The sequence below is a fragment of the Erpetoichthys calabaricus genome, chromosome 7 (assembly GCF_900747795.2).
Source record: "Erpetoichthys calabaricus chromosome 7, fErpCal1.3, whole genome shotgun sequence".
In the NCBI taxonomy this organism is placed as follows: domain Eukaryota; kingdom Metazoa; phylum Chordata; class Cladistia; order Polypteriformes; family Polypteridae; genus Erpetoichthys; species Erpetoichthys calabaricus.
This window is the reverse complement of record NC_041400.2, coordinates 25,993,877-26,021,496: the sequence shown is the minus strand read 5'-3', so window position 1 is coordinate 26,021,496 and position 27,620 is coordinate 25,993,877. Positions and strand designations below refer to the sequence as shown.

At 36.0% G+C, this 27,620-nt stretch overlaps 1 protein-coding gene across 1 annotated transcript; it reads left to right on the top strand.

The window, feature by feature from the left end:
• The first annotated feature begins 17,593 nt into the window (after window positions 1-17,593).
• esm1 (endothelial cell-specific molecule 1) lies at window positions 17,594-25,440 on the top strand. The gene is made up of 3 exons (XM_028804937.2): window positions 17,594-18,173; window positions 21,082-21,237; window positions 24,970-25,440. Exons 1-3 carry the CDS (start codon window positions 17,870-17,872, stop codon window positions 25,071-25,073), a joined length of 564 nt encoding a protein of 187 aa, XP_028660770.1. The 5' UTR covers window positions 17,594-17,869; the 3' UTR covers window positions 25,074-25,440.
• Window positions 25,441-27,620: the final 2,180 nt, after the last annotated feature.

Sequence of the window (27,620 nt, the reverse complement as noted above, 5' to 3'; positions counted from 1 at the left end):
AATTAGCGACACGGGGCTAACACTGCTTGTCCAAATATCCGTGGTGAAACTAAACGCAGAGGAGGCTTGCAGTAGGCTGTGGATATGTTTTTTCACGGAGTCGTGTAGTTTAGGCAGCTCCGTGTCAGTCATGTAGCGGCGGCTTGGGACATCATATCTGGGCTCCAGAACATGGAGGAGACGCAGGAATCCCACATTTTCTACCTCCGAGAGTGGCTGGTCACTCAATGCAATGTACTCGATAATTGCCTGTGTTATTTTCACAGCACGTGGATTGTCTCTGGACATTTTCTCTCGTCTTGCAAGAGTTTGCTGCAGCGTGGGTTGTGTTGGTTTAGAAGCGTGGGTAAACTCTTTGTACTCGTTGTCGTGTTGGGATTTTAGGTGCTTGATTAAATTACTTGTGTTAAATGCGCTACCTTTTGAGCCTCCTCTGGACAATTTCGCCTAGCACAATTTGCAGTCCGCCTTTGTTTTGTCGTCTTCATTCACTTTGAAATAGTTCCACACGGCTGACATGTCTCGCATCACCTTCTCCCCGCTCTGAGCTGCAGCCGGGGCCTGGGGGCGGGCACTCGGCGCCTGTGATTAACCCCTTACACGCCACTCAAACATAGACATTTCTCAGACCGTGGTATCGGTCCCCGGTATCGGGGGACTTTTAACGAGTACGAGTACTTTAGAAAATGTGGTATCGAGGCCGATACCAGATACCCGTTTCGGTATCGGTGCATCCCTAATGGATATGCTCAATGGACCATTGCACACCAATTTTCTTGATTGTTAACCTTCTGTAGTGTACCACAAGTTTTATTCCCACCATTCAAAAAAATTAAGTTATTTCAAAATAATTTATTACAGTATTTTTAAGGCATGAGTAAACATTTGTAGTACACTTTAGTAAAAATAAATAAAAAAAGCGTAACGGATAGGTAGTGTTTTATTTGTCCCTTGGGGCAAGGCATTTAGCTTTTTACAGACTCTCAAGAAATATGACACGCAACAACAATCATCCCCTTTAAGTAGCATAAACCAATAAAATTGTAAAAGGAAACACAGAAAATAAATGTGTTTTAGGCCTCTTTACGAATTGCCTGAGGAAGGGTTCTAAGCTGCCTTGAAAGCTTGCTTATTGTAATCTGTTCAGTTAGCCAATAAAAGGTGTAATTTTGCCTGACTTCTCATTGTATTCGGCATTGTATGTAAATGCCTTAATTGTTTATATTTCTTAGTTGCCTCGAAAGCTTGCATATTGTAATCTTTTTAGTTAGCCAATAAAAGGTGTCATTTTGCTTGACTTTTCACTTAGAAATATAAACAACTCTCAAATATCACAGATGTGAGTATTGAGGTAACTGGCAACTCCTAATTTTCCAGGGATCAATGGCAGTGATTGCACTATGATGCAATGGTTCTCCATCCAGAATTGTACTGAATTACACAAGTTTGATAATGAAAAGATTGATCTCATATATGTGTGAGTAAATAAATCATATTTTTTAGTTAAAGTTAAATCTTTATAGAGATCATACCATTTTTTTGTAATAATAAACAGATAGTGTTTACAGGGTACTGTTGCAAAATAGTCCTGTAACCTTACTGCACATCTTCTCAACCACAGATTTGTACATTTGAATAATTATACAGCATATCCATACCTGTGTGGGAGCAGTAGTGGTGATTATTTAGAAATTTAAAATTCTGGTTGATATAACTGACTCCTATCCAAAAGTCTATGACAATGCTTCAGTTTAAATTTTTACTAGCATCAGGGTTTTATTTGCTCCACAATGTGTGCCCTCTTTAGCTTGGGTTTTGCTGCCATCCTCTGGTTAGCCAAGGTCAATACCTTTGGAAATGATCACAATATTTGCAATTTTTCTATTCCAAGTTAAAGACAGAAGCAGAAGGCTTAATCAATCCAGAGGTGCCACTTAAAGAGGTGGGTTTTAAAGAGGCCCTTGAAAGTCATTAGCATGCAGCTTGGTAACAGTAACAGCAACCCATTTTAGTGCTTCTGCAGGAAAAAGGATGTTACATACTTTGCAGTGACATGGTTTTATACATGTATATAGTCTCTCTTAAATTTGCTGTTAACATTACTTAAGTACCAGAAGCAAGAGCTTTCACTTTTAGAGGAAATATATAGTCAAATATAATTATTTTCTTTATTGGATCCAAAAAAGTTGAAACACAGGAGCTTTGAAACTTGTTAGCAGCAATACAAGGTCAACAAAAAGTATTTTGCACAAAGTTACTGCACATATAGGATATTACAAAATAAACAACTAGGCAGCAACATTCTAGAGAAGCTGAAGTACAATAGCATGTTTTACAACTCCATTAATCCAATTCATGATCACTATTTCTGCATTAATATTTTTTCCACTTCTAATACAAAAACAGGAGGAAGAGCAGCTTAATGATTTGCATCCAAGCTGGTTATGTTTCACCCAGTCCCTTTGAATGGAAAACTTTGAAAAACATTTGTAAACCCTTTTGAATATTCAGTACTCATCCACAAATAACACATACAATTTACGTCATAATAATAGATAAAAGTCTAATTAAACAAATAGCAGGTACAGAATGATACATTTTCTTGTCATTTTTGACATATTTGTGAAATATTTAAGGTCAAAGATAACAAAACATATAATCCTTTAAATTTAGTAACTGGTGGAATTGCCTCTGATTGCAGTAACCTTAGCCAGATTCTTTCTGTAGTTGTTGATCAGACCTTCACAATGTTTTAGTGTATTATGACCTAGTCTTCTTTTGGAATCTCTTACATACCAGCTTGCTTAAGATCACACAACAGCATTTCAGTATTATGGAGGTTAGGACTCTGACTTTGCCGTAATTTCTTCTGTTTAAGCCATTCTGCCATTTATTTACTCCTGATTCTAAAGTCATTGTCATGCTGCATGGCCAAGCTTTTCTTGAGCTGCAGATTAGGGAGGTGCTGTGATATTTTCCTGCAGAATTTCCTAATACAATGTGGAATTCATTGTTCCCTCAGTGATTCCAAGACATCCAAACCAGGAGGCTGTGAAGCAAGCTTACACGATGATGCTTGTGCCACCGTGCTTTACTTGTCCTGTGTGTTTTTAAGACTAATGTCTTCTGTCCAGAATAAAAGATGCCTGGAATATTCAGGTAGATCAGGGGTCCTCAATCACAGTCCTGGAGGGCCGCAGTGGCTGCAGGTTTTTGTTCTAACCCAGTTGCTTAATTAGAAAGCAATTCTTGCCAATAATTTAATTTCATGGCTGGTTAGTGCTTTAACTCTGCTGTGTCAGGTCATTCTCATATCCTAGATTTTCTTCCCCTTTCTAAGGATATCATCCAAATGATTTGAAGGCTAAAATGGATGAGTAATTCTCAGTCCTTTATTTTTTTTCTTTTCACTTTCTTTCCAAGTATTTAATTAAATTAAACAGTGCATGATAAAAACACAAAGGTGTAAATGGAAACAAGCTCAATGGAGAAATGCTTGTATCTTTTGTCATTTGCATGTTATTGTTAATTAGGAGCAATTAAAAACCAAGAATACAGCTATTTAAGACTAAAATAAGCAATATGGGTTCAAATTCTAGCAAGACAACTAAAGTGAAGCAGAAGTGTTACTTGAGCAATAAGTGCTTCTCATTAAGCAACTGGGTTGGAACAAAAACCTGCAACCACTGCGGCCCTCCAGGACCGTGATTGAGGACCCCTGAGGTAGATAAACAGCAACCTTTTTGTTTTGTTTTATTGTTTTTTTTTTTTTGTTTTTTTTTTTAAGGATTCTGATTTTTTTTTTTTGTCTGTTTCTGTTCAGTGATTTTTCCTTTTTAGAGACTCATGGGCATAGGTGTTGAGTGAATGAAATATTAAATTCAAGCATTCATTCTAGGGTTGTTGTGTTTTTGTTTTTTGTTTTCTTTTTACTTCATTGAGCATTGTATTGCACACTCTTGCAGTCGTCTTTGCAGACAGCAGCATTTGTCCAAATTCTGCCTGATTATGGACTAAGAAAGGCCAGTGTCTTTAAAAATCATTTTGTAGCTCTTTCCAGCATTATGATCTTTAACAGTATTTCTTCTGAGATCTTTTAAAATCTTTTTTGTGCAGGCCATATTGTAATCCAGCAGCTCTCTTCTGTGAAGGAGAAGAAACTAAATATTTTTTTAGTGTGCAGTACTTTAGTCCAGTTTCTTTCTTTCATATAGGTTCACATACATTGTTCCATCTTTGACATTAAATGCTTAAATAATACAGTATATTGATTAATATATGACTTTGTGCAGTTTTGTTTATGCTGTTTGTTTAATCAAATTATCTTCACCTAATACATAATACATGTTAACAGATGTCCATACAAGAATCCAGAGAATTACAAACAGTTCACAAACATTATCTTGCAACTAAATGTGAAACCAGTACAAGTATTATATGCAATAACTGTTCGAAAAAGTCAATTGATTACAAATATAAAAGTCCAACTGGGGGGAAAAAAAAACAATTGCAGTTTTGGGTGATAGGCTTGACCACTGCCCTCTTCTAGCTTCTGCTTGGAGCATGCCGTGGTTAAAACTGTAACAACCTTAATGTACATATTTTCTAAGGATTCACACTCTAGTGCTGGGGTTTTGAAATCCTGCAGTATGAAATGATGGCAGTTAGCTGTAAAATGACACATAAGCAACACTTCATACTGAATAAATTATGTAAATAGTTGCAGATTTTAAAAGTGCACAGTGATTTGCAATCATTATTTCTTAACTCCTTATGCCCCAAAAGGTTTATATCATTATTGTGCCTAAATTACATATGCACAAATTAATTGCTATTATTCTGCTTATGTAATAAAGGAGTTTCAAATGACTGAAGAGTATTGAGTATAAGACTTTAAATTTATAAAATAAAATCTTTATATGACTAAATAACTTTGTTTCACACAAGTGTCAACTAAATAAAACACACAAAATTAGGCATTTTAGGAATTCCTCTTCTTCTAAAACTTGACTTTACAGTACATAACCAAGACATTTTATAATACACAGCCATGGAATCGATTTCCTTTTGTGCTTCAATCTGTCAGCTATCATTGTACCAGTTTTAGAATGTGTATCCTATAGCACTGCAAAGTTATACTGTTTGGCAAAAAGGTGTCCCTTTCTGGAAATATTTAGTCTCATTATATATCTTTACAACTTTATAAATCACAAGAAGTAAACAATTTGTAACTATATGCATGTAATTATGTAGTCAGCTAAACCGTTACTTTCAAATTTCTTTTTTTTTGACTGTCCTTGAAATGACAGACAGACATGCATTTTATACAATACTGTAGATTAAGCTTTTTTATTTATTTTTTTGCTACAGCTCACACATCTTTACCTGCCTTATGTTGCGGTTACCCCACAAAGGTTTAGTGCGTGTTTATTTATTTGTTTGATTGTTTTTTTTTCTATTTTGTTGTTTCATCTGGAATAATAAATAAAGTCCATACATTTTTATACCAGCTTCTTCCAATACCTTTTCTGGCAACCCTGGACATATGGTGGAAACAGCCCTTGACAGGGCAAATGCATATTCCTAAACCATTCACACTGAGGGCCAGTCAGCTTAAACAGCACATTTTAGGCATGCAAGTTAAAAAAGTGACATACTCGGAAACAGTAGAGTGGAAATGTGACATTTTATGGAAGTGGGGATGGGGCAAGATGCGGAGCTATGCACATGAAACTCCAAGCGGCAGCATGGTTTACTAACATTCAGTTGAGGTTGGAGGCCCATGTGAAACTGCGAACAGTAGTCCCCATGAAAGTTAGCATGGCCAGTAACATTCAATCGGGGGTCCTCATATATATTTTAGAGAAGGTACAGAAAACAGTACCTCACTAGTACTCTAAGAAGCTGAAACTAGAAGAGCACTGATCAGAAAACTAACATAAGGAGATCGTGCACCAGACAGCATCCTGATATGGTAATTAAACTCCTGACATTTGAGCTGTAAAATTGCTGCTGCAATGCTTCAGAGTTACACTAAGCAGTACTTACAAATCAAGCATAGAGTTGAGTTTTTCAGTTCTCAATAGAATTAAAACTGTGACCCAGGGTCTTCACATTCTCTATAACTAGCATTCTGTAATTTTTCTAGGACTTCTTCAACCACATGTTTTCTTTCTTTTTTTCATTTTTCTTTTGGAGAAGACATTTTCCTTCAAGTCATATTGCATAATACTCATGGAAACTCACAGAAGCTTGTGCATAAAGAGTAGCTGTCTCATATACAATGTTTTTACTGCCTATTATACATAGCTGTGACATGTAGGACAAATGACCAATCATAGACAACTACAGTATACATCATGTGAAATAACTGAAACTCCTCTATCTAATTGTAATGGGTTTTTCACTATATGTGTCTGATTGTTGGTGAGACTTTTGATAAAATTAAATTCACTCAGCAGTGATGCAATGCTTGCCTCTGCATGTACAGTACAAATTGCATATTTTACTAATGAAGGAGAGCAGACAACATCAAAACTTATGATTTATTTGAAATAAGACACACTTGGGTATGTACACTACCAGTCAAACGTTTTAGACGACTTTAGTTTTTCCAGTTTTCCTTAAAATTTAAGCAGTTGAAATGTAATGAATGACCTAAAATGGTGAAAAGGTAAGTAGTAAACTGCCAGAGGTTTAAACTTAAAATTTAGGTTAGCAAAAACTGAAAAAAAAGGAAATTTCAGAATATTACAAATGGGCAGCCTTCAGGGAACAACAAATTGGTTACAACCTACAGATGTTCTGCAGCAGTTAACATAAATTAAGCCTTACAAGTTGAAGCAAACAATTTGATCAGTTGCACAAGCTTCTGTTGATTACTTGAAAACCTTCTGTCTGTCTTAAAGCAGAGTTGGAACAGACAGTGTTACTACTTTCTCTGAAGTACTGCTTGGATAATATTGCACTGTAGAAAGTTATAAATTCTAGTAATAATGGCAGGAAAACTGCAAGTCACAAATGAAATGAGAACAGAGCATTATTCCCACCTTAAGAGTCTTTGAAAAAAGCAAGTCTCAGTTTCTGCTGTGAAGAAGAAGAGTCGTAGTGCTACAGGTTTGACAACAGTGAGTGGCAGTAAAAAAGCCATTCCTTAAAATGACAAATTAGGGCCTTGAAGTATCAGCAGTGGACTATTGCAGACTGGAGGAGTCTTATGGACCGATGAGTCATCATGCAGAATGTTTGTATTCTGTCAAGTTGGTGAAAGATTGACTCCTCAGTGTGTGACACCAACTGTCAAACATGGATGAGGAATTATGATGGTCTGGGGTTCTTTTGTTGTAGGCAGAGTTGGTGATATACACAAAGTGACTAGAATTCTGAATCAAAAGGGTTACCACAGTTTCGCTGTTATATCAACAAAAGGTAGCTACTTTGATGAATCAAAAATGTGAATACAATGTTGTACGTTTAATGATTTCTTGACATTTGTTGTATGCCTTGATTTAATGAAACATTAAGACAATAAACTGCATTTCTATAAAAAAACAAAAAAATGGAGGTGTTCTAAAACTTTTGACGGGTAGTATAACAATACCATTATCGCTTTTGTTTGACTTGTGGGTTTATCGCAACATACAGAAACAACTTTGAAATATGGCTGTGTCCCACCGACAGAACATCTCATGCATAAGTGGTTAAATAACACTACATTTAAATAATTTTACACATTTTTTTTATTTTGAAAAGATCCCTATAATAGTGCTCATTTATGAAGGCTTTGTATAAAACCATAGCTAACCAACACTGCATAAAGCAGATTAATATTTTCTAAAACTAGGGGGCTTCACCACCTGCTCGCTTCGCTCACCAACCCCCATATTTGGTTTTCCGGATACACACTTTGAAGATTTTTTTTTCTTTGAATTGTTGCTATTTCATTAGTTTCACTTTTATTTCAGAACTTCTGTAAAAACAGTATTTGTAATCTTGTGAGTCCCAATATGCTGAATCTTTTTAATGAGGTCAGGATAGGTTTCTCTGTTTGGAATTTCAGCACAGACAAAATGATCTACATCATCAGCATTTAATATTTTTTTTTTACAAAGTAAAAAAGTAAGTAGAGTTCTGCATTGGACTCCTGTCTGTAAAGTTGTGCTATTTTCCTCTCACAGTTCCAAAAGTACATGGGTTTACCAAGGTGATACCCCAGCTTTTGTCTAGGTTTTTGTACAAGGGCTAGACAGAACATTTTTGACTCCTGGTGTAAATTTAGGTTTTTAAATAAGCAGACAGATAAATATATATACATTAACAAAGTAACCAATAAATGCATGTGCGGTAAACTCCGTTTTTGAAATTCTCAAGATTCTTTATTTGTCACATGCATAGTTATAAAGGACAACACGCAGTGAAATGCACCCTGATCCGCTTATCAAAAACTGTGCAAAGTTAGAAGAATATCAGTTAGATTAACAAAAAGTCATAGATCGAAAGATAACAGTATATTAGAACATAATAAATAAGTAAAATTATGTGAATAAAGTAGAATTAAGTGTTAAGGTGCAGTGTAGTAATTATTGTGCAAAAACAAAGTTAGACTGGTGCATAGTTAAATGAGGCAGTTTGTTTGTTTGCGCTACTGCGATCTTTACTTTTTTTTATATTTTCTAATTTTCCTACTTTCATATCCTTTAACTTTCTCCACATATAGCGCACGTGTAGCGCCAAGGTTTTTTTTTTTTTAAAGGTATACTTAACGTGATGTTAATGAAACGTGTTTATTTGAGAATTTAAGTAAATATACATCTGAACATAAGCAAGTACTAAAAAAAAACAAAAAACTTAATGTCAGCATGGGCTAAGGCAACATCGAGACTAAATAAAGACTGTGCTTCCATGAATTGTGGACCAATTTTATGAAATGAACCATATATATACATTTTACTTAATACTGTTTGTACAGATAAAAAAATCTGAACATTATTCAGTTATACTTTACAAAAAGTAAAATTCCCTACATCTGCAAATAACACTCTTAGTAGCCTTCCTGCATGCCTTAACGCATCCGATCACATACTGTATTTATTTAAGAAAATCAGTTAGTCTAAATGTTTAGCAGATAGTCTACTTTTGAGCTTGTTAATAGTCCTGAGTTTCAGAAATCTCTTTTTATTGTAAATCAGTTAGTCTAAATGTTTAGCAGATAGTCTACTTTTGAGCTTGTTAATAGTCCTGAGTTTCAGAAATCTCTTTTTATTGTATTTCCACCTCAAAAGTGTGTGTGTGTGTGTTTGATGGAATGTAGGGCTCTGCTAAGGAAAGTTCCAGCTCATCTTGTGCCACTGCACCTTCAGTACCATAATCACTGTTAATGCAGACCAAAGGTCTTGTAGTTGTTCACATTTTTGTTATTTAGAGTTCTTTAAACTGCTGTACTACCTGCTCTAAGCTATGTCTTTTCGAGAGGTTACATTATACTCCACCTCAATATAATTTAGTAGCTTTCTAAAGCCCTTCCTTTAAGCAAAGCATTCATATTTGCAATCAGATGTGATTTTTTTTTTTCCCCACTAGCACTGAATCACATTTTCGAGATGCACTAGTAAATGCAGGCATAGCCAGTTGCTTGCACTCGTGTGTTGATTAAAGCATGTTTGCAGGATACTTTAGTCTCATGTGATTGAGGATTGTACTGGTTGAATTGAGGAAAATGAGCTTAGCATTCCAGATCTTGCACATAAGAATGCTGTTTCTTACTGTTTCAAAATACTGCTTAACCTGACTTTTCTTTTTTGTAAATATTGGAATCTCTGTCATCCCAAAAGGCAGCATGAATGGAATACCTGGATGATAATTTCAATATCTGAATACTAGTGCCCCAACTGTTAACTATTTATCTGACTACCCATGCACATTCAGAATAGACATCCACACTCTGTTTTGAAATAAAGGGAAGACTTCTTAGTGAAGAAAGGCTGGTGTCTTTAGCAACCTAATTTATTGATTTTCTGATCTTCTGCTTGTCTTTTGACTCAATTTTTGTTCTGCTGTAAGTATAAAATTCACCATATTTGACTTCGCTTTATAAACATTGTTAAAAAAAAAAAATGCATCTCTTAGTGCACCCTGACTGTTACTGCTAGGGTGATCATCTAAGCACAACAGAGCGCAGTGACAGTGAATTAAATACTTGCTTTTGAGAAAAAAAAAAAGAAATTCTTTAAATTCGTTATAGGTGGTACAGCGCCAAGCTGGTACAGTCCTTTCCTCTGGTATGTCCAACCAGACTTCAATTTCAGCTAAAGGCACACAAAGCTGTACATTGTACAGCACTATTCGCCTTAGCCAAGTCAGATCCCTTAAGAAGTTTAATTTCTATAACATGTCTCTTTTTATGTGAACGCCATCTGCAAACCAGTGTCTTGGAACTAAACTGCTGTCCCACATCTGATAAGAGTGGCATTGATTAAGATCAGGTGGTATCTCCTCAGGGCTTGCAAATCAAAAGAGGCCCCTAGGAACACACAAATTAATCTTATCTACTAATATCTGTACCATAACTAGAAACTGCCCTTCTGCACACTCTAATGGCCATACTCTTGTCCTTATGCACATCAGAGAGATTGCTTTTACCAAGCCATGGATGTGAACTGTTGTCCTCTCTGAAGAAGGTATTTTTCCTTACGAAACCAATTCACAGCCAATTTTGTGTGTATGTTTATATCTCTGTGTCCACTTCTCCTCAAGTTCTGGGTCTGTCAGCAATGCAAGCTGCAGCACAGAAGGTAGCTATATCCCACATTAACTGATTGCCACAAAAAATGTTCTTGCATAACTCAAGTTGTAGCTAGAAGCTGATTTGTAACGTCACCCTAAGCCAAGTAAGCACTTGTAAAATTGAATTAAAACTCGTTTGTGTTCTCAGAAAATATTTGATATTAGACCAGCCAAGTCTTTTAAATGTTATTTTGTCTTGTCTGTATTGTGCTCTACTTGTAATAATTTTCCTCTTTTCAATAATTCCAGTTTTTTATCAATAAATTATATTACTTTGCTTCTTAAAATGAGTTTATTTCAGTTACCTTGAATTCAATCTGTAGCCCTGATCCACTGAGACAGGTAAGGAATGATTTTCTTGGAGCCTTACCAAAAAGTCTACAGATTATATAAATAGAAGTTTATAGGGTCATTATTTTAAAGTACAGCAAAATTCTTACTTGCATGTGCAAATGAACATGCAATTTGAACCATTGACTTTACGAAGGGTAAAGCTGGTTGATAATTGAATAATAAAAGTTGCTTTCACTGAATTTATTGGTTTACCTTTATGTATTCCTTCTAATAGACAGAAAGATAAATATACCTCCTTGTGTACTTGTTAGTTTGAGTGGCAGCTCTAAAAAGGTCTGGTGTCAGAGTGTGTGTGAATATGTTCTGCTATGGACTGGTGTCCAGTCCATTATAGCTTCCTGCCTAATGCCCAGGGCTTTTGGGGTAAAATAAATCCTCCATTACTGTACAAATAGATAAACTGAGTCTGAAAATGTGTAAAGTGAGCTATATACTGTATGTACCTATTTTAGTTAGTAATAATTTTAATCATTTAGATTTTTTTCTTTACCAGAGTGAAAGAATATAATTTATTGTGTGATAATGAATGTTTAAGGATGGGCTAACCAGTTATAGTTTTCACTTTTAGGTAAAAGTGTTTTTTAACTTACAAATATAGTAAACACAAATTTTAAGTTTTTTCTGCTGTTAGGAAAAATATTTCTATGTTAAAAATTCTTAATGAAAAAGTATTGCTTGGACTGAAAATGCAAGATCTGCCTTCAATCTCATAAGGAAAGATATATAATATATACCTAAATTGCCAAGCTGGAATTCAGTTTCTCAAATGTTACCTTTTATCTGTCCTACTATATGTTCTAGAACAGTGGACACTTAGACACTGTTAGTGCAGTAAGTGTATAAAGGTATTTGAAATGTGGTGTTGCCTCAACCACCCCCCACTTGAAGGGACTACCTATGTCATGGTGGATGTGTCATGGAGCCACCATGTCTGTAATACCACAATTTTTTAACGAATAAATAAACAACAAAAGGTACTACATAGGGGCGGCACGGTGGCGCAGTGGGTAGCGCTGCTGCCTCGCAGTTGAGAGATCTGGGGACCTGGGTCCTCCCTGCGTGGAGTTTGCATGTTCTCCCCGTGTCTGCGTGGGTTTCCTCCCACATTCCAAAGACATGCAGGTTAGGTGGATTGGCGATTCTAAATTGGCCCTAGTGTGTGCTTGGTGTGTGGGTGTGTTTGTGTGTGTCCTGCGGATTGTTTCCTGCCTTGTGCCCTCTGTTGGCTGGGATTGGCTCCAGCAGACCCCCGTGACCCTGTGTTCGGATTCAGCGGGTTGGAAAATGGATGGATGGATGGATGGAGGTACTACATAACAAATGTTTACTGATTTCAGACATGTAAAATTGTATACACTGATTACTCCACCTTATTATGCAGGGGAAAATGACAAGAAAAAGTCCTGGTAGATGTTAAATCTCCTGTTTATATAATTTGTAACATTAGACAGGAAAAACATTTCAGCAAAGCTATGAACAAGGTCATATGGGTCAGACTAATAACAGCACTCTAAAAAATGTAATCTTAATAATGTAATCTTAATGTAACAGAATTATAGACCAACAGTATTTACTTTTTAATGTAATGGGTGCTGATTTCATTAAAAAATACAGAAATGAGTGAGTATATGTTTTGTGTGTAAATGTCTAGTAAATGTTTAAATGTGTGTAAATAGGAGTAAATGTTTACATTAATTTTTAGAATTTAAAAATACTGCCTTTTCTGTATCCCAAAAGTGCAGAGGTCTTAAAATGAATATGGCCTGAGTTCACTTGTGAAAATTAGTCACCCTATAACTTTTAAGATGTCTACCACATAAATGTTAATTTAATAAATGCAGATTACATAAATGCTTAGTTAAACTGAAATCTAGTAACTTGAGGGCATTGCTTTAAGATGGATATTTACAGTGTCATATTTCTCAAACTTTACTAAGATTTTAGTTGGAGTTAAAGCATACAACAGTATTCATTAGCAAGTCAATACACTACTTCCATGAAGAGATGCACCTAATCCAGAACTATGATTAAACATCCTCTGATTCTCAAATGTTGCATTACATAAAGACTATAATGTATTCCACAAAAACGCACCCGAAGTTATTATACTGCCATCACCACCCTACATTTTGACTCCCTTTAGGATAATTGCATGGACTTATGGGATTTTCACCACATTGTGCTTCTCCCATCAGTGTAAATTAACCAGGCAGAGTTTTCCAATTATCCATTGTGCAGTGTTTTTTGCTCTTTATCATACTGCAACTTCAACCTCCTTTATTCTGCTAATATGAGTGAAGTTCAGTAAAATAGTTTCATGCTTAATCTGTGATGTTTGTGACCTGTGTGCAATAATCCTGTGACACTGCCATTTTAAAACCTAAGTAGGATGTTTGTTCTTAGTATATTCACACCCACTCTTGTACCACTTTCAAAGCCCATTATATCTCTAATGCCCTGATAGTTAATAAAGGAGACCTGTATACCTAATAAGGCTGTCAGATTTTGTAGAATACACGGATTGATCCCCTGTTGACTAAACCTTCACTTAGCTTGTTTTATATAAACGTATTTTTCAGATCTTGTCAAGATTTTGATTATAGATTTTTTCTGGTGCCCTGTGGATTTCTACTGTATGCTGTTTTCTATTTCATATACTGCACTTTACTCTTTTGAACTGTAGTTTTTATTTTGGATTGATTTAGCTTTTAATACATACATCCTGAGTGGTTTTATTTTTAATTGCTTCTTTGATTAGCTACTTCAAGCCCATAGCCAAACAGTAAGCCCTGAATTACAGAAACTTTTTTAAATCAGGAAAAAACACCTATTTAAGTATCAGACCTGTACAAAGTAGAAGACAAGTGTGCAGAAAAAATCAAGATTAAGTAATACAAGACAACATACAGTATAAAGACAAACTAGAATTGTAGTTTAATGATGCAAACAAAGTCTGTCAGAGATTAGAAACAATTATTGGCTACAAGCCCAAGAAGTACTGTATAAATGTTGAAAATGAACAACTTTGGCAAATGATCTGAGTATTTTTTATTGCAGGAGTGATACTAATGATTGTATTTTAGAACAATGTCTATCCAAAAGCAAAAGATATTCCAGCTGATGCAGTTATAATTGCTGATGTTGTTTGATGACAATTTAAATATTGTGCTATTAGACTGTGCCCTTGGGCTGAAAGTTTAAACAGATTGAATTATTATTATTATTATCATTATTATTATTATTACTGTATAAGAGGGTGTGTTTTAACAAAATAACTTAAGATGGTTGTAAAATCAAGCAGGGAAAGATAAAAATAAAACGATCAAAATTGTCTATCCCACTGGAATAACTAACCATACAATTTATACCCCTTTTTATTTGTTAGGGTTCCTAATGAACTTTCCCACTTTTTAAACATGAGAAAATCTCTGTCACATGCTGTACCTTCTCACCCTGGGATTCTGGCCTTCTTCCGGTTGAATCTTTGTCAATATACCACCCAATTCCAAATTCAAAGGATTTTTGGCGGCAAGAGACATTTATTCTTTCAGGCTTATTCAAGAGAAAGTTTCCGGGATCAAAACTGCCTCAGGAACCCAGGGTCATTCCTGCTAGAGCACCCTCTATTAACCCCAGGTGTACATGCTGTCCTGAGTCTCAATTCAGCTCTCAGGGTTGCAAACATCAGGTCTGTTATTCATTACAATTAGTAGCAGTGTGCCATATATAGCACACAGGGTGAAAACATCTTAAGTCTCACCTCCTATCCTGAAAGACATTACTGCTTCTAGCCTCAGTTCCAGCCACGTTCTCCTGGCCGACAGGCTTGTGTAAAACAAAGCCAGGCACAGACTACTTACAGTAGGTCAGTCTTCACAGAAGTTGTTTCAGTTGTACATATATGGTAAAGTAGTCCCTGTCTTATGGAAAATATCTATAAAAAAGGCACAAAGAAAATTAATAATCTATATTAAGTTGCTGTAATTACAGTACTATTGTGCATATTATAAAGCAAGGGATTTTGAATATTCTCTTTCTAATACTAAACAATTGCTTGAATGTTTGAAGCAAACTTAAAATCTAGTCCATATTTCATCTGTATGTTGAAAGTACACTGAAGACTATTTAGCAACACTTGCTCACTGAATTATGACTTCTTTCAGAATTTCCTGGTATAGTTGTCTTCTCAATTGCAGTCAACAGCTAACATTTACTTTATTCATCATTTAAAAGCTATTAACACCTGCAAGTTTGTGTTCACTGTCTAGTATTGAACATTTTCTACACATCTAAATCTTCATTATGTTTTGCTCACACGTTCTTTTAAATATTGTATCCTAATAATATATAGTACTGGTTGGTTTTTTATACAGTATTTATGGCAAATCTGACCCATGTATATGCAACATTTCAGAGAAATTGAGAAATGACTATACTCTGGATCAAGCAGGCGAATACAGCCAAACCCGATAAATGACTACTCGCGCACATAATAATCATACCACCAAGACATTATTGTAATGTGTGTTGATGTGACAAACACATTACACCTCAAAAGTAATAATTATGATGTACAGAATGTATTTTAATTCCCTTTTAAAAGGGGCAGTACTGTGTATTTGCACTAAAGAACTTTTTTGTTATTCATCAGTTTATATCAGTTACCTGTTATTGCTTCTCAAGGAACTGGCCAACAGGTCAAGAATATCTCAGCCAAGCTTCACTCTGTGCTGAAAGCCAAAAACTGAATGGCCAGGCACTACATCCAGCCGTTGTATGGTGTGGGTGCACATACATAAAACACAGCATGTTTTTGCCAATATAAAAAGGCAATCTGCAGCAGTATCTGGCTCACCTAACGTAACTGAGGCAATTTACTCTTATTGCAATAAGGTCATCTAGTGAGAATGAAGCAGCTTTTGTCAAATGTAAATAGTAACATTCCATTAACGCATAAGTCATCTGTGTCGTTAGTATGAGAATAACAAACATTGTGGCTCAGTTGCCTGGAACAAACCGTTATTCATTTATTTTGAGGCAGGTGGCTGACTCATTGGTAAGATAACTGGCTAAGTTTTTCATATAGCCTGTACTATTCATTGTAAGTAATCATATTCATTACATATTCCAGATAAGTGCAGCTACCCATTCAGACGCTGGTTCATTCATCCCGTTCTCACCCCTACCACCTTCGCCGTCACTTCCCCTACCTCTTCATATCTTAAATCATTCTTGAGGCAGATTGAAGTCTTAAGTGCCAGCTTAAGTGAAAAATTAAAGAAAACGAACTAAGTAATTGCAGCACAAACACTGACTTAATCAGTTTTAACCCGAAAAGATGCCGACGAAAGAAGAGAAGAAGTGGGCCGCTAGGGTGCAGAAAAGAAAAGCTGCTCAGGAAGCAGCAAGCGCATCCACCTTGGAGCAAATGAATTCTAAACATACAGAGAAAGAGGATGAAAACTATGAATTCTCAAGTCAAGTGTATTCACTGCACGTTATTGTGCAGTGCGCCTTTACTGGTATCTTATTAATTGCCTTGGAGGTATTTTGATTCACAACAGCACAAAAAGCAATATATGTCTGCTCATCCTATACCATATACCCTCCCCCATTGGCATAAAATAATATCCTCACACCCACTTAATAAAATTCATGGTGAACAGGCAACCCAGGGCCTATCAGGCACAAGACAGAAACCTGCCCTGAAAAGTGTGCCATTCTTCCTTTGCAGAGCATATTTGTGCTCTCATTCAACACTGGGGTCCAGATGTTAATTAACCTTCATGACTATGGGGATGTAGGAGGAGAACTCATTCTCAGCACCGTGAGTTAGAAGGATCTGGTATGGTTTCTTTCAGTTGCATGATTATAACCTGTTCTGTTATGTTCCCTAACAATTTAATAAGCAGGACAGTATAGTCTGCAAGTATCTAGTTTTTCTGCTTCATTGCTGCATTTGTTTTACTCCAGACCCAGTAATTGTGTTTTCAGTTTGCATGGACTTCCTTGGTCCAAGTTGACTTTCTTCTCCACAAACTCCCACATTACGTTATGCTGATTCAGAACACTAAAGTTGCCTAAGTAAGTTGGTGTGCCGAACAGTGAAACATTGGACCATCCAACCATGATGCATGATTTGCAACTGTTACTTCTAGGACAGGGTCCTGTACCCCATTCTCCTAAATTGGAATAAACATGGTTCATAAAATATTTGGACTCCAATAAGCCATTTTAGATGAGATTTGTGTATAGGCAATGTTTAACTAGTGCATATCCGATTGCGTTTTTTACAATTTGGCCACCATTTGGAATAAGTTGAACCTCACATCATTCCAATAGCTTGTATTGAGCCAATTAGTCGGCCTTGAGTTCTATGTGAGCGCACCAATAAAGCAGACTCCAAAACAACTAAACATAACCGATGACATCAGCTCAGGCAAATTTCAATTCCTGGATGGCAGTTAAGTGCTAATCCTGCTTCCATCCCGGATTTCTCAAACTAAAACAGGGGAGGGGGGAGTCGGTCTATCAAAGCAGACAACAACACCGGATTGAGGAAATTGACGAGGGTAGAACATGTGCAAAACAAAGTTGTTTAAAAGACAAAAGCGTGCAGTCTGTCGTTCATATCTGGGCGAGCGCAGCGGCACCCATTGCTTATTCATGTCAGGTCTGTGCTGTCACGGCAGCTCAGTGTCACGCACGGGAGGAGGACCGCTAGTATTCGGCCATGCAGCTCTGTTTCATCTTGCTAGTGTTGGCGCGGTTGTTGGAGGTGGATGCCTGGAGCGTCGGACTCAAGTACGCAGTGGACTGCCCAGAGCGCTGCGACGAGAAGGTGTGCGGAGGGGTACAGCGCTGCAAGCGCACGGTGCTCGATGACTGCGGCTGTTGCCGGGTATGCGCAGCGGCAAGGGGGGAGCACTGCTACCGCACCGTGTCCGGCATGGACGGGGTCAAATGCGGACCTGGGCTGCGTTGTCACTTTTACAAAGAAGAGGATGACTTTGGAGAGGAGTACGGCATCTGCAAAGGTGGGTAGAGACAAGAGCAGTGGAAGAGGACCGCTGTTCTCCTTCCCCCCAAGAACATGCTTTTTTGTGCGCGTGCGCATGTTGAACCCGCTATGGTTTTTAAATCAGTACGCGGAGCCACGCAACGCACACTTGATCAGGTAGGGAGGGACTGGGTGTAGAGGAAGCGCACTGACAGAATAGAATGCTTAACACGTGTAGTAAGTCTTTTTTCATTTATGTGAGCAAAACACACCCGAAATGGAAAGGATGAGCGTACAGCATATCGGTTCTGGGCAAGGTCACCTGAGAGAACAGCCAGCTGACGAAATTACGTAATTTAAATCGTATAATGAAAGTACTACAGTAGGTAATTTGTCCGGTTTCTGAACCCTCAGTGTTCTGTGCTGAAGTCGGTCATTCTTTGAAAGATTGGTAAACCATATCATTCAAAACTGATTCATTGAAAGTTAGTCAGTAATAAGTCAGTAATATAAAGGTCTTTTACTATTAACGGCAACGCCTTATCTTCCTTTGTTAATTTAGTCGGAGGTTCAACAAGTGGAGATTTTGCTGACATCCTAAACTTTTCCGTATTGGGATACTATAAGTATAAATGGCAGTGTTTCGGAAAGTTTAAGACATACTGTAATAAGAGGTATATTAAGCACTTCTTTTTTATGTGTAAGAAATCCAGATTACCCAAGAAGAAAAGGGGGGGCACAGCAGCTTAGGCAAAAAGTGGAAATGACACACATTTCATCATAACATACACAACCCAGTTAATCCAGTTCAGTGTTGCAGGAGGCCTTAGACACAAGGTATGAAATAAGGAAGTTGAGTGTGAAGCCCATTAACATAGGGTCAGTTTGGAATCTGCAGTCAAACCAACCAATCCAGCAGTTTGGGAATAAAATCCATGGAAATACAGGGAGACATATTAACACCTGCAGACTTTACATAGAAAATGGACATGTATATGATTCAAACAATATGCTGGATCCCTTTTGTTGGCATGGTATAAAGTGTTGTACTGGCTTGGCACACTCAACTGAGACAATTTGATATTACCACACAGTATATACAGAACACAGACTGTTTTACACCAGCCTATGTATCAATAAGTGCTATGAATTTCTGCCCCTAAAAATCTAATTTATATGATTTTAAGAAAGATTATATTGCTTATGGTGTATTATTTATATTTCTATAATGTACAAGTCTTGATGATGTACTGGGAGTTAAATTACTTCTAATCTACACTTGTACATTTATTATGTTCTGTTTTTATCATTTTAACTCATCTGTCCATGTTCAGTTGTATTTATTTTTTCTATAATTTTTATGTATTAGTTTAATTTGTTATGGAATGCCTATTTCACAAATGGTATTCAGATCTATAGAATCCACACATTAAGCAGTATAGGTTCTTCATAATGGAATGTGAGATGCTTTGAAGTGGCATGCTGTCACAACCAATTCTAAACAAACATTTATCCATCCAACCCTTTTTCAATTACAGGTTGTGGGAGAGTGGTCCATTACTTAGAAAGCATATATGCTCACCTGTATTCTCCCTGGGTCCATTTAGAGTTAACAGTTGGCCTAAAGTGCACACCTGTGGGATGTATAGGGAAAGTGGAGTACCAAGAGAGCAAGAGTTTAAAGGGTCAATGAGGGAATGTGCAAATTATGTGTGGTGATGGCACTGTGCATTGAACATACCTGTACAGTATGTTCACAGAGCTGTGGCTTAATTCTCATTTAAAAAATTTTCATGTACTTTCAATGTTCACTCACTACAATTCAATTTAAAAAGAAATTATCATTTTGCATATCTGAAATTTAAACTACCATAATGCGAGCATGACTTGTGCAATAATTTTGCTTTTTGTGTTCTGTATAATTGGTATTGGAGCAAATTTTTTTCCATTTTTAATACTTAAAATATGCTTAAAGAATACATTAAGCTACATGCTGAACTGATTGCAATTTGTTAAAAAAAGTTTCTTAACTTCTTTTTCAATAAGATGTGTACAGATCAAACAATGAAGGTCGGAATTCCATAATACATTTATATATTTTTCAAGTTATGGCAAGTGCCAGTAATCTGCCTAGAAGTTGTAGTTTAAAGTGTTGACATTTCATTTTTTTCCTGTAAGCCAGTGATCTCTTTTCTTAAGAGACCAGCACTCATCTTTACTTCTGTGAATTGGGCATTTTTTTTGATCATAATATATAAGGTTTAAATTTATTTTTTCCAACACCAAAAGCAAAATGTTGATTCAAGAAATTGAAACAGTGTTGCAAAGCATACAGGTCATTAGTAACCAGGTATAATTTCAAAATAATGGAAAAAAAGTTTAGGACATTAAGTGTACTATACGGTTTAGATAATTTTGAGGCTAAGCTATACAAAATGATTATTATCGCACTGTAATATAGGTTTGGCAGATACTGTCCTTTTTGAGTTTATATTTATGATTATCTGTTCCAGTTGGTTTTATTGCAATAGATAACAAGAAAAGCTTTGTTTACCACAGCTTGATCCCATTGCTTAAAGAGTTTTATATGTGATCAAGTAGTCTGGCATTGTGTAATTTAAAAGACTATTCCCAAAGACTGTAAACAACAATTAGAGTTTTATATGTTGTACCTAAAGCTTAAGATTTTTTTTGGGGGGGGGGGTCTAATCTACTACTTTGTAGTCTTATGAGCCATTTTAGACAAGGAGCCATTCTTTTTATTTAATAAAATATAGCTTATGATTTTGTTTTATTTAAAAAGTATAAAATATATAATTAAAACGATTAAGGATGGACCAGTTGCATTATAAAATGAGCCAAAGAGCCTTTTAAACTATGAAAGCATAATTGTTGTATTGTCCTTTTTTATTTTATTTAAAAAAAATTTTTTTTTTTTTTTACAGAGTGTCCATATGGGACATATGGAGTGGAATGCAGAAAAACCTGCAACTGCAAGACGGGGATATGTGATAGAGAAACTGGGAAATGCATGAAGTTTCCATTTTATTCAATGGCACCCTCAAAAATGGACAACAGACATAAATTGAGACCACAGACAGGTTAGTAAAGTAGGAAAAGACTGAATTGCTTACCTTGGGATTTGTTCAAACAATACAGTATAACTATGTGGCCCCGCTGGAGCTCTCAAAGTTACCTTTTATTTTTAGAATATCCTCATCATAGGAAAATGTCATTTTATATTCATGGTGATTCCAAAAGAATTGTTCAAAATGCTGGTTATTGCTGTTGCCCAACTGGCATGTTTGTCTGTCAGAGATCCATATGGGTTCTTGGATTTCATTACTTCTCACTTCCAGGTATTTATTTTGTGTTAGCATGAAGTTGTCCGACTACAGAACATGTCAGTTACTGGTTTATCAGCCCAGGAGGGTTAATGCCCAACTAACATTTGCATTGCAGGTAAGAGAAAATTAATCAACAAAAGCCAACTAGATGAGGTGTATTCAATGAAGATTTTTACTTTAAAATGATCTAGCTGGTCTGTTTGTTGCCATATTTTTTCATATACAATAGCACACTTCTCAATAGACTGGTTCAGAGTGCAGTGTCACTTGTAAACTAAAAAATAATGTGTATACACTTAAAAATAGCAAAGTAATAATAACATTGTTACAGTTTTTACTATTACAAGTATTTTTAAGGCCCATTTTCTATAGAAAAGAATGGAATGTGCCCTTTCAGGAAAATTTAAAATTGGGGAATGGGTCAATTAGGTGGACAGTATAATTTAATTAGGTGGATAGAATTGTTAGTAGCTGTTCAAGCACTTGTACATGAATTCAAGGTGCATTGTGTAATGTCTCACAGCCACTAAGCACTTTTTTTGCCTTCAGATTTTTTGCATCAGCTGTAGCTTGGCAATGGCAGTTCCTCAAGAGTGCACTGTACTGAAGCTCATTTGGCAAAATATTTAAACAAGCTCATCTGAAGTGTCCTTAAATTACCTAGCTTTCTGTGCTTATTAAGTTTTTAATTTTTCTTTGGTTTTGACATTTGTGTTTATGTATTTTGAAGTACTAGGGTGTTGTACCGTGTTAGCCATTATGAATGTAGAGAAAAGCCAAGCAAAATGACACCTTTTATTGGCTAACTAGAAAGATTACAATATGCAAGCTTTCGAGGCAACTCAGGCCCCTTCTTCAGGCAAGATGTAATCATGCCTGAAGAAGGGGCCTGAGTTGCCTCGAAAGCTTGCATATTGTAATCTTTCTAGTTAGCCAATAAAAGGTGTCATTTTGCTTGTATTTTGAAGATAGTTTTTTGCTGTACCTTCTTGTTTCATTCATCAAAAATGAATGTACCAACATTTATTTTGTCATATGATTTTTCTGGTACTCCAAGCACATTCATTTAGATCAAATTTTGAAACTTTCAGCAAAGACATTAATTTTTCTTCATCATATTACCATTAAGACCAGGATTTAATGACGTGTTGAAATCCCAGCTACCAATATGACAAGAAGATTGTTGACAAAATCATCCAACTCCAGATACTGTCGGAGCACCTCTCAACCCATTACTGTCTTCTGGGTTTGTATATCTTTCCAAACCCATACAGTATTTGCTAATATTTCCTCAGAATTTTGCCTTGGAGCTTTTTCAGTTTAGATAGATAGATAGATAGATAGATAGATAGATAGATAGATAGATAGATAGATAGTTTACTAGCATTCTGTATAATGCTTGGACACTGCCAACATTTTCTGTTAAAAAAACTATTCAGAGATACATTCCTGTATTTAATTAAGCTTGTTTACTTATTCTAAGCTGATTTCTAATGACAGTCTGTCAAGTTAGAAAAAGTAAAGTGATCTCTGCTTTTGATAAGTGTAAGAAAGAATTATATTTTGCCTACTGGAATAGGTGGAGTGGTGGCTCTGAGGTTTGGGATCTGCGCTGTTCACATGTATGACGTTGATCTGCATCCAGCCCAACTTACCGGGGAAACTTGGGGTTTGGAGGCAGGATTGGCACTCCAGCCACTGTTTAAAAAAAAAACAAACAAAAAAAAAAAACACCTCACACTGTTCCAGAGTGGTGCTGAGGTGTCACCAGTTACACTTGGGTCCCAATTCAGGTGGTTTGTTGTGTGATGGAAGCGGCAACGTGCTATCACCATATGTTCCCACCCTCCCTCTCTCCCTCTCTCTCTCTCTCTCTCTCTCTCTCTCTCTCTCTCTCTCTACTGGAATGTGTTATTTACTGTTAATTTTTCCATCTTTTTATATCTGCAGTATCTGTCTGTCTGTGCTTGAAAGTAGTTGTATAAATCTGCCTTACTTCTGATAACAAACAGCTTACATTAATATAGAATGAAGTACTCCTGCAAATGTACTAATTTTTCCCCAATAGTTTGCTAATTGTTAGTAAGAATAGTTAAGAGATGGATTTTCGAATGGCAAAAGAATCATAACGGTAACATCTAATTGAAAAGAAATTAATTAACTTAGTAGCTAAATGCTGCTCTCTACAAATTGCTACCTGGGAATAATTCAGACTCATCCCTAGTATGGCGAAAATGTAAGTTACTTATTGTATTGTATGTCTGCCTCGTCAGAGAGCAGAGTTAGTGTCAAATGCTAAAGTCAGCTAAAGACAGAAATTTGACCACCTGATTAAAACCATTGACTGACTTGAAAACCTGCAGGAATAGGTAATGAATTTACTTTTTAATGATTGCAAATGACTGGCACATACAATATGATGACTCCAAATAGCAAAGGGGGGGAAAAGATGCAGCATTGCTTCACCACCCAATAAAAAGGCTGGTATGGGAAGATTACATATGCTATATTTTCATTGTGGCCTAACTGTACTTTTTCTGCCAAGTATTCAGTGTCACCGTATAATAAAGCACATAAAACATTAGACAGAATTCATGTTAATTTAATTTTGTGAACTTATTTTGAAAGCAGCCATAATTTTATGGAGCATCCCCAAAGACCAGTGAATATACGTTTGTTGTTTTTTTATAATTTAGATTAATTTTATTTCTTATTGATTAATAACATTTGCAAAGTTCATTGATTTTCCAAATCCACCTTTTCCAGCTTAGAACTGACAATGAGGTACAGGATATATTTTAGCAGCATCAGTAAGGAACATACATCTTGCAGAGTGACAAGTCCACAGCAGGGCACACTTGCATTTATGTCCACACTGGGTCTGTTTTGAGTAACCTAACATGTACATCCTTGTGATATAAGAGGAAAATGTAGTATCCAAAGATACTGGCATTGGGTGTATGTGCAGACTTCTTATAGAACTGATTGGGCTGCGGTTTGAAGTTATATCACTGAAATTGTATAGCAACAGTGATTACTGTTGTGCTATCATGTCACTTATATTAGGAAGTGTTTATTTTTATTTTAATTTTGTTCAGTTATTACTATGGAGAAAAAACTATGAAAAAATTGTAATGTTCTGTTTAAATATGCCAAAGTTGTTAGAATTTGAGAGTAATATTAATAGTACAGTCACTTGACTTCCCACTGCTCTCATTAAAAATATAAGAAAATTTATTCATAGTCATTAAGTCAAACAGATAATTAAGTAGTTTTGAATAAACTTGCTTGCTAAACATCTTAACATAACAGTAATTTTTAAACCTGCTCATTCTGCGTTGGGTTTGTGGGAACAGCAGCGGGTTGGTTTCAGAAACTTGCTGTCCAGTACTGACAATTGATTTAATCAATATGTGTAGTTATGAATATTGGCATTTTGGGTCGTTTTTTTTTGACAGTTTAAATTCTTCTGTTTCTTTTTTTTAGAAAATGAAATGGGGTCGGGAGATGCTCACAGCGATGTAAAAGAAGATTTATTAAAGGAGAAAAACATGCAGACAGCAACAATAAAACGTCTGAATCCTCGGTAAAATCTTGCACTCTGAGTGAGAATTAAATGTAGCAACTTTGTCTGAGTAAAAAGATTATTTTTTGTATATGAATTACAAAGACTATTGTAAACTATTTTTTTTTCTAAAAATGGGATGTTTTAGACATTAGAATTTCCATGTTTTAGTAAAAGCTTTGAGTAAAAAGGTTCTGCCTTCGTCAGTTTGATTTTATTTTATTTCTGTTTTTCTGTGTTGTGCTGTAGTTTTTTTGTGTTCAGATATTATGGTGAAAAATGTGCTATATATTTTTTTAGCCTTAGACCAACTCTTTATTTTATTTAAGAAATGTTAATATCTTATGTTTTCCATTTATATTTGCACCTTTAAGCACAAGATAGCTTTTAACTGTGAGCCACCAAAAGCATAGTGAAAATAATTAATTCTTGTATTAAGATTTGTTTTTGTGGATACTTCTAAGGTCCAGGATAAAACTGAAATGACAGCTGTAAAGACATTGTTTGTATGTTGTCATTAATAAAGCAATATTACAGAAAATTGCTTTTTGAAAAGCTGGTGTATCTGTGTACAGTGTGCAATAAGTCAATAATGGCTCCATAAACCCTATAAATATGACACATAATGTATAGATCTATCTAAACATGGGAGTTAACTTTGGTTTAGAAAATGTGCATAAAAGTGTTTTCCACATTACTTCACCATATTGGAATATAAAGTGACTGGCCTACTCTGTTTTTGTTTTGTATTTGGTTTTTATCACACTTCTGGTTTGTTAGCTTTAATTTGTTTAACATACTATGTGGAAAATGACCTGCTACTATTCTTACTGTAATATGGTAAGTTGCAGATACCATTGTTACATGTATATTGCCTATAAGATGAAACATTAGTCCATTTATGTGCCTTAGGATGTTTTGTTCTTGGCTGTTATTCTTTTGTGATTATCTGTGAGATGTATAGACATTCTCATAATATTAATTCAGTATTCTTCAGTTATTTTGTTTCATGCCTGGTGCCTTCAAATAATTTGTCAGTCTTCAATGAATTCCGTGCATTTAGAACTAGGATTAATCACAAGGCATGTAGCAAAGCGAGCAAGACTACAATACAAAACAATTAATATAATGGTATCTGCAATATGGTGTTGAAGGCAATATGGATGTAACCGTGCATTGCCAGCTTATTGTAGATTAGACCAATGTTCACAAAAGGATACATGGCTCATTTTATACCTAAAGTTTTGGAGAATGTTCATCTCAAGTAGGATTAATAGACTTTCTCAGGTTTAGTTTACTTTCAGCGATAATTACATCAATTAATTTATCTGAAATGTTTAAATTGTCTCTTCAAACATCAAAAGATTTGTTTCTTCTGATAAAATATGCAGTATTATTTTTTTTTAGTATGATTAAGATTAAATTAAGACAAGAAAAATCAATATTGCATAAAACAAAATGCCTAATCTCCACCACCACTACCACCACAACCATCCCTAGTGCAGTAGATAGATAGATAGATAGATACTTTATTAATCCTATCTATCTATCTAAGGGGAAATTCACATAATCCAGTAGCAGCATACTTATAAAGAACAATATTAAATAAAAGAGTTATAAAAATGCAGGTATAACAGACAATAACTTTGTATGTTAACATTTACCCCCAATGGTGGAATTGAAGAGTCGCATAGTGTGGGGGAGGAACGATCTCCTCAGTCTGTCAGTGGAGTAGGACAATGACAGCAGTCTGTCGCTGAAGCTGCTTCTCTGTTTGGAGATGATACTGTTTAGTGGATGCAGTGGATTCTCCATTATTGACAGGAGCCTGCTCAGTGCCCGTCGCTCTGCCACGGATGTCAAACTGTCCAGCTCCGTGCCTACAATAGAGCCTGCTTTCCTCACCAGTTTGTCCAGGCGTGAGGCGTCTCTCTTCTTTATGCTGCTTCCCCAGCACACCACCGCGTAGAAGAGGGCGCTCGCCACAACCGTCTGATAGAACATCTGCAGCATCTTATTGCCATTGCAGATGTTAAAGGACACCAGTCTTCTAAGGAAGTATAGTCAGCTCTGTCCTTTCTACACAGAGCATCAGTATTGGCAGTCCAGTCCAATTTATCATCCAGCTGCACTCCCAGGTATTTATAGGTCTGTACCCTCTGCACACAGTCACCTCAGATAATCACGGGGTCCATGAGAGGCCTGGTCCTCCTAAAATCCACCACTAGCTCCTTGGTTTTGCTGTATATACAGTATAGCACCAGCATAGCAGTCTTGATGTTCCCTTACTGCATCATCTAAGGCAGACAGGTAACCAAAGGTAAAGAAGATATAGAGAGAAAGAAAAAAGACGAGGAATTCCATTGCGTGATGCAGTCTTCAGGAAAATCAGATTATAAAATGAGGCTAGCCAAATCTTTAAATTTACTAATTTGGGTACTTCTCTTTGCAGGGTAGCAATGGTTTGGTGGTTACTCTGCCCAAATGGAAGAACATTTGACAAAAAGGAGATATATATTTAGAGAGAGACCAGTAAATTATAGTATAATAAGCATTTGAAGTAAAGGGGGGA

Excerpts from the sequence above, each read along its gene's own strand:
- esm1 (XM_028804937.2), top strand. The coding sequence starts at position 17,870 with ATGCAGCTCTGTTTCATCTTGCTAGTGTTGGCGCGGTTGTTGGAGGTG. Across the intron at positions 18,174-21,081 it reads GGAGTACGGCATCTGCAAAG|AGTGTCCATATGGGACATAT; the intron begins GTGGGTAGAGAC and ends TTTTTTTTACAG. Across the intron at positions 21,238-24,969 it reads TAAATTGAGACCACAGACAG|AAAATGAAATGGGGTCGGGA; the intron begins GTTAGTAAAGTA and ends TCTTTTTTTTAG.